General features: G+C 31.3%; 1 protein-coding gene across 1 annotated transcript in view; it reads left to right on the forward strand.

Annotated features, from left to right (window-relative positions):
* The first annotated feature begins 894 nt into the window (after positions 1–894).
* Positions 895–12699, forward strand: part of RGS21 (regulator of G protein signaling 21) — a 31984-nt gene continuing 20179 nt past the window's right edge. Inside the window, exons 1-3 of the mRNA XM_074220390.1 lie at positions 895–905; positions 3251–3327; positions 7743–7909. Of these exons, the coding sequence (XP_074076491.1) occupies positions 895–905; positions 3251–3327; positions 7743–7909 (255 nt within the window). The remainder of the gene's footprint in view (positions 906–3250; positions 3328–7742; positions 7910–12699) is intronic.

The following is a 12699-nucleotide window of genomic DNA, read 5'->3' on the forward strand; positions in this document are numbered from 1 at the left end:
ATGTTGTACTTGTTAACCCAAAGTCCCCTCTAAGTTCTGATTTTCTTTGATTCTATAATTCAAATATGGAAAGAAATAATCACATTTTCTGAGGTTAAAGTATTAAGAACTTCGCATTTAAACAACCATAATGTCTTGATGAGATCCTTACCTTTCTGAAAATATTTCATTTTTCCACTCTTTTCCTTGTTATTAGAATCATATTAATTGCTTTGACAGAAAAATTATGAAAAAATAGACAAAATAATGCCTGAAATCCATGACTAAAAATAATATGTAAATGCATTTGAATATTTCCATAAAAATACCTAGGGTTTTCAAAGTAAAAAGTCAATCCTACATGTGAAAATGTTTATATCTGTGTAAACTTATATAATACATTAAGTAAATATAGTTAGTTTAAGTATAAAATTGATAGAAATCATTTGGTCTTCTATCTTTGGAAATCCAAGGGAAATTAAACAAACAAACAAAAAAAAAAAACTTGAGTCCTACAAATGTATGAAAACTGAGGTGTGCATATTAAAGTTCCAAATGTAATTTTCTATTTGGATTTGACTTCATGTGAAACAGTGTATTCCATATAAACTCTGTTGAATATTTAAATTAGGTCTTATGTCTTATGAGAACTACCCTATTTATTTACACTGTTATCCTACTACTCAGGATATTTAAATGTATTGACCAATGAAAATAATAACGTATTGAACCTTCTCAAACTTAAATAGAAACACAATGGAAAAGTATGATTTAAACAATGTTAATTTATAACCCAATGACCAGGTATTTGCATACTAATTGTCATGTTCCTGCTGTCACATTACCTTCAGCCTGAAGATCAGTCAGAAAGAGACATTCTACATCATCTGTGACAATCAGACAGTGGAACGAAAAATGCCAGTAAAGTGAGTTGTTTAAAGCTATTTTTATCTTAGATTATGTACTGAATGAAACATTTGACTTTTTGATGAGTCTGTGAGTGGACATTTTTCTTGCTCATGACAAATATGCTAATTATTGTCATCTTTCTGATTTGCTCTTCCCTGTTTTCCTCTTGACTTTTTTTCCTCTTTCTTAAAAGATACTAACAATCTTGGTCTTGATCTCACAGATTCATTAAGATGAACACAGAACCAGAAACTTAAGCTTATCATTTCAACTAAATTATTACTCATGATTTTAGGATAAATAAAAAACTATAGAGTACATTATAAGATTTAATTGTTTATGATAGGAACACAATTTCTATATTGTGGTATTGGGGGGGGTTGGAGGTGGAGAAATTTCAAAATCAGCATTCCCTTTTCAAAATGGAGGGAATGATTTCCTCCTTAATCAGGACCTTGGAGTGATCCTGCATTCTCAAGGCAAAAGATGCTAATATCTGACAGGTTGTATCATGCTAGACAAACTGCAAAGACAATCTAAGTTTGCTTTCTGAAAGCCAAAGCTTCTGAATACAAAGAAAGAACAGTCTGGGTATTTGATGAGGAAGTTCTAAAACAAAGATAATTATAAAAATGATAGTAAATCCTATGTATTCATTTTTCTTCTGCTTCTCTTCTTCCTCTGAGTCTACTGTAGACTACATAGCTGATATGTTCACAAGAAATTCTAATTTCTGTAATATACTACACCTTCCAAATATTTTTCCCTCTTCTTGAACGAGACAATTCTCTAAGACAAAATGGCTAATGATCTGCCTTTTGGGCTCCCACCTCAAAGAAAGAAATGGTCCCACATCCTTCCAAACTGCAAGGATATCACAGGTCTGAACAATACCCTCCTCTTTTTAACACTTATCTCTTCCCTTTAATGACTATCTCCCTAATGAATCTTCAATTGTAAGAAAGAAATCCATTTAAGTAAAACTAACAAACCATGTATGATATTATATATCATATCACCAACTCTCTACAGAAAGGATGGAGTGCCCACATAAAAGAAATTTGGTATCCTTGAAACATTAAGCCATTGAAACTGCAGAATAAGAAAATGGAAGGCATAAAAAGAAGTTGATAACTAGCTAGGTAGCATCAGAAATATAATCCTTATTAATTTAGCAAGGAGAGAAGGGAGCAGTTATGCTGCTAGGATGTGGAGGGAGAACTAACTTAATACTGTTTAATTCCATAAAGATATTATTAAACCAGAAGACAGAATGGGGAAAAAAAATCTTGGAATCACATAATATAGCTCAGATAATAGTGGAAGATATTTCTATAGGAATGATACAGAAATGTGTTAATTTCACTTAAAAGCATCTTCAAAAATTGTCAAATTATCATTTTAAAAGTTTAAATTGTCTAATACTGTTACTTTTCAAAACAAAGGCTTCCTGCCAAACAAAGTGCTGTAATTCTCCTTTCTTGAGGCATGTGTTTTCTGGTAAGACTGAGGGGTTTTTTGGTTGAGATAAATACATAAAAATTTCATATCTCAAAATTTCTTGATCTTTGATCTAATTGATTACATCAAATTTGATTTACATCAAATTCCTCTAAAAGGATACTTCTTCAAGAGGCTGAGAGCAGAGAGATACATGGATTAGTTTGGAAAAGTTCACACTTTGTTGTGACAGGCCATTAGATAACAGATAAATTAACCCAGATTATGGAATATACTAACTCATTGTATACTACTCCTATCTTGGGGTTGGCGTACTAAAGAGAAGTAGGCAGGGACTTTCAGGAAACCAGGAAACAGACAAGCATTTTCAATACTATTACTTCCTTGAAACTCTTAATCAAAACCTCATTGAAAAGAAGAATTGCCAACCAAGTCAATTTTTACACTCAAAAATATTGGAAAATAGTTCATTCATCACTATTGCTATCATGAAAAGCCTTTGGATATATTTTTCTGGGACAGAGTAGAAGAGTGTCATATAAATTAATGGTTAATCCATTCATAGTTAAGAAGTAATTCAGTACTCCCCTACAGAACAATGAGTAATATCTCTCTTGTGCCTCCGTTATAGTTGGACCAATTGCAAACATTATTACTACTGTCTGCTAGATTAATAAAGAAGTCGCTAATGCCAAATTACATTATACTTTTAGGAGCTCTGAGGTTAGCTTCATACTGGAAAAGAATTTTTTATTGACCTTTTGCTATTGGATTCATATTGAAATGCTAAAAGTTATTAATCAACAGCCAGTAAAAGTTGTCTTTGAAGAAGTATATAGAGAGCACCAAGATGACTATAGTTTGTATAGGAAAAAGATCACAATGCTATTTTCAAGGGTAGATGTTGTTTCCACAGGTCAACAACCACAAACCCAATGGCCTGGTCAGAGTCCATGGATACATTGCTAGCCAACAAAGGTAAGGGCATGCTATTCATGCACGCTTTTATCCATGTAGAATTTGAATATAAGTACAAGGTCTACCTTCTGAGTTGTGATGATAGTCATGGAGCTATGATATCAGCATGGTTACCTCATCTTAAGGAATTTCCATTCCATAAAATAGAACCTATCCCCAAATTCATGCTTCCACCAAAGCTGATCAAAACCTCTCTATGGTTTAGTAGATTAGCCTGGGAAATTAAAATCACAAAGAGACTGACTTGCCCAGTAAAGACTGACATCTAGTAAATGTCAAAAGGAAAGATTTGAACCTAGGTTTTTTCTTAGTCCCTTACTCTACATACTGTAACATGTTGCTTATTGTATACATATTATAGAGTTCTTAACCTTTTTGTCATGTCAAGGATCTCTTTGATAATTTAATAATTTAATCAAAATTTTTAATGCATAAGAGACATGATATTAAAATGGTAACCAATTACATTAAACTTAAGTATCACAATATTTTTCAAAGAATATGTTTGTAAACCACAGAATAAGGACAGATATAATAGAATATTTAACTGATCAATTTTATGTGCTTAGATATTAAAATATCCATATATATTTGCATAGAAGCAAAGCCTGAAATAAATAGGCTGAGAAACCATGCAGTAGAGAATTGAAATATCATAAAAAAAGAACCAAATGAAAGTATAATTTTTCAGGTTAATTGAATCTATTGACATAAAGGCACAACCTAACTCTGACTTAAGTAGTATTGCCATGAAAAAGAAAGAAAAAATTTTACATAATGATATGAAAGCAACCAATTTAAAACTTTTAATCAACTTATTGAGTATATATATAGCACATATATAATATTTATTGTATATGTCATGTATATATATAGTGAATATATAAATGTATATATATATATATATTTATATTTATTTATTTATTTATTAATATGTGTATATGCATGTGTAGGTGCAGGTACTGGACTTGAAGTCAGAAGATATGAGTTCAAATTCTAGCTCTACCACTTACTAGACATACCATGTGACAGAGCATGACTTGATTTCTTTATCTCATTCTCCACAGCCATTACTGTCTCATATTTACATACCTTCCCTTCTCCCCCCCCTTATAAGAAACTTGCTTTTTTGCTGTACTGAGAAAATGAAGGCTATTAGACTTGAGCTCCCTCTCCTGTTCTCTTTATATTAGAACCATTTGACATCATCCTTTCCCCACCTCTCTAATAATACTGGTCCTCCTTATTGAGATTAATCCCTCTGCAAGACTGATTCCATTCCATCCTCTTTCTCCATCACATTGCATCTTCAATCATTCTCTCTTTCAAATATCTCTTTCAACTATATTCTTTTCCTACTGGCTTCAAATATTCAAATATCCTTCTCCAAAGTAATCTTCATTAGCTCTACCACCATTATAGCTCTCCCCTTTCTCAGGAAAATTATTTGAAATGGTTATTTACAATTACTGTCCTCACTTCCTTTCTTCTAAGTCCTGAATCTTTTCAGTCTGATTTTCGACTTCATAACTCAACTGAACCTGTATTCTCCAAATATTTATGTTTTTTTCTCAGTCATTATCCTTCGCAACTCATTTCATCCCATTCTATAATGTTGATTACTATCTTCTACCATGTCTTCTTTGCTTTCTGGATTTTTGTGATAGCACACTCTCATGATTTACCTAGATAGACATTCTTTTCTTCTCCTTCTATGTTCTCTTGATAACCTCATGAGGTCCTCTATATATTTAACAGATAACTTACATGCAAATATATATATCTATATGTTCGCATATATGTATGTATGTGGCTATGTAACTAGCTTTGTCTTTCCACTAAATTTCAATTCCACATCACCAATTACCTATTGCACATTTCAAACTGTATGTTGTAGATTAAGTTTGAAGTCAACATGCCCATGATTGAACTCATTAACCCTCTTCCCCCATCTTCCTCACTTCCAACCTCCTATTTCCCTCAAAGAGAAATAGTTGACAAATTTGGTATTTCTAATTTCATACTATCTTTTATAGCTAACTCCTTTTCTCTATTCATACAGTTATAGGATCTCATTATTTTGCGAAGATTATTATAAGAGCCTCCTGAATTTTCTCTCTACCTCAGATTTCTCATAATTCCAGATCATCCCATACAAAGTTGCCAATCATTTTTTTTAATTTACAACTGACTATGTGACTTCACTATTTTATCAAATCCAATGATTACATGTTGCCTCTAGAATAGCATACATGCAACTCTGTGGAACCTTTCACCACTTATACCCAACATATATTTCTAGTATGATTAGACATTATTCCCCTTCTCACATTCTGTGATCTAGCCATTGGAATATCCTTCTGTTTTTTTATATATAATTTTCTCTTTCCTCCATGTTTTATACAATTTGGAATGTATTCCCTCCTTGTCTTAGCCTCATAGAATAAGAATCCCTCTCTTCATTTAAAATACAGTCCAAGCACTGTCTTTTGCATGAATCTTTTCCTGATCATTCCAATTACTAATATTATTTCTCTCAAATTACTTTGACTATATGTACATGGCATATATTTATATTTATTAATATTATATTTATACTTTGTAACTTTATTAATAATATATATTTATATAGTAATAATAACTACCATTTATATAATATCTTAAGATTTACAAAATAGCTTACAAATGTTATCTCATTTTATCTTCACAAAACTCTGGAGGTTGGTGCTTTTTTCTTATTTTATTGATGAGGAGACTAAAGCAAATGTCAATGGATATGCCCAGGATCACATAGTTAATATGTGTCTGTGACCAGATTTGAACTTGAAGGTCTTCCTAAGTCTAAATCCTGTGCTCAGTTTTCTGAATGTTGTCTCCTTGTCTTATCGATTAGAATGTAAACTCTTAGAAACTGGAGATTGTTCCATATCCTCAGTGCCCATCATTGTAGCAGACACATAGTAAAGATTTAACATATATGGTTGATTGCTAATGAAACCTCTGAGCTATTGTGAGAATCAGATGGAATAATATACATGGAGTCCTTTATAAAACGTAAAACATTATGCAATAGAAAATGCTTGTTATATTATACATTTTATGTTCCTCTTATTCCCTTTGCCCCTTCTCTTTATAACCCTTATTCTCTATCTTGTAGCTTTTATCTTAAAATTTCATGACACCTTCCCTGTAACTTTACCCATTTACTATTTTTGTTTTCCTATTGGTTTCTTCTTCTCTTCCTCTGACTCTCTTTCAATTTCTTGGTTTTATTTCCAATCAATTTTGAAAATTAAAAATTCAACACCGAGGAAACAGGGAGTTTATGAACATATTAACTAAAGAGTGTTAGAGGAATGTTTTCTGGAAAGTATAATTAATCCATTCATTATCTAGCAAGTAAGACATAGGGTGCTACTCGAAAGAATTATAATTTATTAAATGTAGTGAGGTAGTAACATAGTGCTGCCTTCCTCTGGAAGCATAGAATACCACCTGGATATCTGTATCTTGCTATCTAATCAAATCATCCTGTGGAACCACCATAAGCAAGACATCCAATATCTACTAAGCCTCTTCAGCTATAAAATGAGGGAGTTGAACTTGATTGCATATGAGCTTATTTATAACACTAGACCTAAGATATCCTATGATCTACTTGGTGGTTTATCATTCTTATTTATTAATAATAATATCTTAACTTTAAATAGTTTAGTTCTATAAGGAGATACAAGTTAGTCACGTGACCCATGTATTTTCAAGATGTGATAAAGATGCTCTGTTTCCTCAAAGCCAATCATAGGATTAGCTTTGGATTTCTCAAAAGCACTTGAAATGTTAGTTGCCTTTTTATATACCTGTGATACAAAGAAAGGCAGAAGATTTCAATTTGGGAGGATTCAGTAACGAATCATAACTAGATCAAACTTCAGTGTTTTTTGTACAAACTTACAATAGGATTTTTAGCAACAATAAATGGAGAACTTTGAAAAAATTTAGTGATGTAAATAGTTTTTTTTTAGTTTGTTTGGGTTGGGCTAGGATATGCTGATCTGGGCTATAGATTTCATTAGTGTAGGAAACTCCAAAAAAACTAAACTTCTGCCAAGGCTGATCAGAAATTCATCTGCATAATGTAAGTGAGTTACCTGTGTTTACATATGGGATTTAATTATATGCTCCCAGATTTTTAATGTCAGATGTGGTTCTAAGGTCAGTTCTTTTATGCAGTATACAACAATGTCATCATGTAAGTGTTAAGAAAGCATATATAAAATTAATTATTTAAATATGATCATCAGGGAAAAGAAATGGGAAACTTTGAAATGCCTATATTCTGAGATGTGGATAAATATTTGCTATGTAAGATACATTTGGCAAGCTTTTATAATAATTTTTTAAATTTTTTTCCCCAGCTGGTCTAGATGCTTTTCGAACATTTCTGAAGTCAGAATTTAGTGAAGAGAATGTTGAGTTCTGGCTGGCCTGTGAAGATTACAAGAAAACTGAATCTGCAGAAAAAATTGCTTCTAAAGCCAGGATGATTTATTCTGAATTCATCCAAGCTGATGCCCCCAAAGAGGTAAAAATAAAAGTATAGTGAACAATCTTAGTTCCACTACATGCTGCAAAAAAAGTAAGATCAACTTAAAGCATTTTAAATACACCTAAAAGAAAGTCTCTATAAATACACATTCATTAAATGACCATTGTGTATTCATTTTTAAATCTGTAAAAGCAAATAGATAAGAACTAGGGAATAGTTATTAAGAAAGATTGATAATCCTCTTGTCTCCTGGTATGAATGCACATAGATTGAAAATGATTACTTTTTGTTGAGAAAATAAATAATAGTTCTCTTAGATCAGAAAGGCAGGCTGATCACTAAATAGGAAGACAGTTTAATTTTTAGTATGTCACTGCTTTGTTCACAGACAGTTATATTAATCTCTTTTATTAAAATTACCACATTAAAAAGATGAATAGATATTCATCTATTCTATCCCAAAATTTTTGAGACAATTAAATTTTAATTAAAATAATCTTGGCAGCTAGCATTTACAAAGCACTTTATAATTCATAGTGGTTTACAAAAATTCTCATTTTCTCTTTACTACATCCCTTAGAGGCAGGGTTATATTATTATCTATATTTTATAGATAAGGAAACTGAGGCACAACAAGATGAAATGACTTGTCCAGAGTCACACAGAGAGTAAAGGTCTGAGGACAAATTAGAACAAAGGTCTTCCTAAATTCTAGATATAACATCTAACCACTGTGCAGCACCAAATCCTAAGACTTAAGTTCTTTAGTGATAAAGGGTCATTGATTTTAAAATTGGAACAGACATCTAGATAAGATCAGCTAATTCTAAGTTTTCTTTTTACAAATAAGGAATCTGAAGCCCAGAGAAATAAAAAAAAACTAGCTCAAACTTGCAGATATAGTTAACTTGCAGGTTTAGAATTTGAACCCTATCCCTGATTACCAATTTGGTGATTTATTTGTATAGCAGCATACCACCTCCTTTATATATATTATGTAAAAAAGAGGGCATCAATCTAATTATATTAAAATCTTTAACCTCAGAAATCAATAGATAATCCCAGTAGACTGTAGGCACTCAAAGTCTCATCAAGAACTGGTTTTTTGATATGAATGGTCATTAGCTTAAGTTTCTAGGTAACCATTAGTATTTCCATTATATTTTAGTAGTCTGAACTGAAAATGACAAAAATTTCAATTCCCATTTTCTAGTCACCATCTAAGAATAAATGAAGGTTTAGGAAATTAAAAATAATTACCAAAAATGTTTGAGTTGATAAACATTTCACTCACCAAGTAGCTCTGAAATCAATCATATAGCTATCCTACTTTGTTGTTAGAACAACTTCTTTTATTTCTTATAAAGTTCTTTCTAGTTTCCTGATCTTAATTTCCATACTATTGAATAGAATTATGAAATAAGTCTATCAGTATGTGAAGAAACTACTTCTTTTCAAAGAGGTAAATGATATTTTTAATTCTATTAGAGGTCAGAATTGTGATATCTAACAATATATGACTTCTTCATTTCAAAAAAAAATTTCTTTTATTGTAAAAACTTAGATGGATAAATAATACATTTTTTCCAGAATGCATAGTTATTTCTCAGAACATAAAAACTTTTTTAGTTTATCAACTTAATTGAATGACTTCAAGAAAAATCATTTGTTTAAGAACTAATTCTATGCCAAATGCTGGTCAAATAAATACAAAAATAAAATTATCCTTGTTCTCAAGAAACTTGTATTCTAATAGGAATAGACAACATATAATGAGGGATTTGAACCTGGGGAAATGTGTTTTGGTCAAAGTGTGGTAAAGTAAGTCATAGGGCTTTGTATCTATTTATATTCCTATTTTACTTAGGAATTACAACTTTGCAAGACAGATATTATCTTTAGATTGCTTACTGTTTCAAGAGAAAAAGAAAGGGAATTGGGAATGAGGTATATGCTTTATGTAATATGACAGAAATGTGAATACACTAAATTGAGGTAAGTCTGGGGCACTTGGATTTAGGAAACTTTTCACAAAACAGGAGCTAGGGCCTAGAGATATGGCAAAAATATAGAGTCCAAAGGAGCAGGTAGAATTCAGCAGCATGGCAGAAACACAGCTGGTATTTCATTGTTATTTTTCCTCAGTTATAATTTCTTTTATGGTTTGAGTCCAAGATAATTGATTGTAATATCTTTTTGGAATGCTTTCAAAAACTAAAATTTTATTTCTTGAGATGTGCCAAATTTCACAAAACCAAAAAACTATGTGTATTTGAAATAATCCTACTTTCATTCTTATTGGATTTCTATGGATTTTCTAAGTTAAATTACTAGATAATACATATATGTAATATTTCATGGAAATTTGAGGGTTTTAAGATGTTATTTATCTTCCCTCTTTTTTTGTATTCTATCAGATTCTTTCCTCCAAACAAAAACTAAGCTAGCACTCTCCACTAACTGCTCTCTAGTGGTTATTAAAAACTTATATAGAGAGAAAGCAACCTAGTTAAAACTAATATGAGACTGATTTTTTTTAATGTTGAATTCAGTTAGGTAACTAACCTCTTAATTGATCAAGGGCTTCAACTAACTAGTTTTACAAATTTGTTTCAAGAACTATTCTGAATTAAAGTTACAGTAGAATGAGGGTCAAATTATCCTGAGCTATATTTAGATTATGGTAACATCGTGAATCTGTTTCAGAGTTATACCTTGGTTTTAATCAAAAGCATGTCATTATTTGTTTACTAATGCATATTTGGCCCATAGACAAGAACCAAACTACTAAAACATCACTATCCATAAATTATTATCTGCAGCTCCTAGCTCCTGACCTGATTTGCAAAACACACACACACACACACACACACACACACACACACACACACACTCAAATATATATATATATAAATATATATATCCATTTGAATATATGATAAAAAAATTACAATTTCATACAGATTTCATAAATTGTTCCTACTGTGCTCAAGTGTCTGATATGCTTTCCAGGTATACTACATCTCTTATTTGGCTTGTCTTTTCATTCATGTCTCCATACAACAGTTATTTTTTGTAAGAAATCATGCTAGACAGTTGTGATACAAAGACAAATATAAAATAAATCATGCTCTTAAGAAATTCACATTTTATGCATTTAGATAAATAAAAACAAAGTAAGTATCTATAACTCTCATTTATTAAAATTTGGTGGAAATATTTCTAGGATAATAATATTGATAATATCAACAAGATTAATAAATCACATATATTTTACATTTATCCTTACAAAAATTTTTCATTGCAACAATGTAGATACCTAGTATAAATATGATCATTTCTATTTGGGTAAAAGAGAAAATAATATTATATATTGCTTGTTATCTGATAGGCTCATAGGCAAGCCCTATTTTCAATCTTCATTTTAAAGATGAGAAAACTGAGACAAACAGGTTATGTGATTTGCTCAGTTAGTAAATGTAGAAGGGCAAATTTGATTTTGGATCTTTCTGACTCTAAGCCTGGAGCTATATTCAATGTGCCACTTAATTGTCCTATAAATATGCCCCATAAATAGCTACCCCATATAAAATATGATATATAATTTTGATATTATATATAAGTTAAATGAAGTGCAACATTTTAAACAACTTTTTTCAGAGACATGCAGCTAATAAAATAACAGATTTAAGATTATAACTTTGACTTTGTTCTTCTGAGTCTTTAAAACCAGTACACTATGCTGGAAAACCATAAGTATCTATGCATAAGTATAGATGCTGATTGCAATGCAAAATCACAGAGAAATGAAATAGCATTGTAATGTAATTTTTTTGTGGGGGGGTTGCAAGGCAAATGGGGTTAAGTGTCTGAGACCGGATTTGAACCCAGGTACTCCTAACTCCAGGGCCAGTGCTTTATCTACTGTGCCACCTAGCCGCCCCAATGTAATTATTTTTAATGAAGAAACTAGGACTTGTGTATACTAGTCCTTCAAAGTCATCATCTTGGGGTAATTCTTTTCACAATCATATTGCCATTGCTCAAAACACCCTAAAAATTGAACAACTCAGTTTTCATAGAATCATCTAAAGAACTCAAGTTAGAAGGGGCATCATAGATTAAGTAGTCCTCCTTTATCATTTAAAACTCAGTGGAATGGTGAGGATTGCCAGACCTGTGATCAAAAAGATCTAAGTTCAAATCTAGCCTCAGACCATTCCTAGATATGTGACTCCTGGGCAAGTCACTTACCCTCAGTTTGCCACAGTCTCTTCATATGTAAAATGAGGATAAAAATAGCACCTATCTCTAGAGGTTGTTGTGACAGTCAAATGACATAATAATTGAAGAGTGCTCATCAAAGAGCCTGGCACAAAGTAAGAGCTGATGTAATGATTTTTGTTGTTATTATTGCAGAAGAACAAAAATTGATGCGCAATGCAGAAATGACTTCCTCAACCTCAAATGGTTGGAAGTTAAAGAGAACTGAATCCAAATCTTCTGCTTCTAAATCTGAGTCCATGAGCTTGAATCCCTAAAAGAGCAATCATTTTGGTAATGAGAAAAAAAAAAAGAATACTATGATATCAAGATAACAGTGTAAGAGGGAATACAAGGGTACTCTATAAGTTGTAAAAATCTTGCATGATCCATATCACATCTATCAAGTCTTTTAAAAACCATTTCTAATTATTATAAGCTCTTTGATAATGTATTTTCCCTACACAGAATTAATCTTTTAACAATTAGGAATAATAAAACTACATTTTAAACAGTAATATTAGAGTTTAAATATCCAAAAGAGAATCAACCACTTCAAAGTA

This window comes from Macrotis lagotis, chromosome 2 (genome assembly GCF_037893015.1).
Source record: "Macrotis lagotis isolate mMagLag1 chromosome 2, bilby.v1.9.chrom.fasta, whole genome shotgun sequence".
Taxonomy (NCBI): Eukaryota; Metazoa; Chordata; class Mammalia; order Peramelemorphia; family Peramelidae; genus Macrotis; species Macrotis lagotis.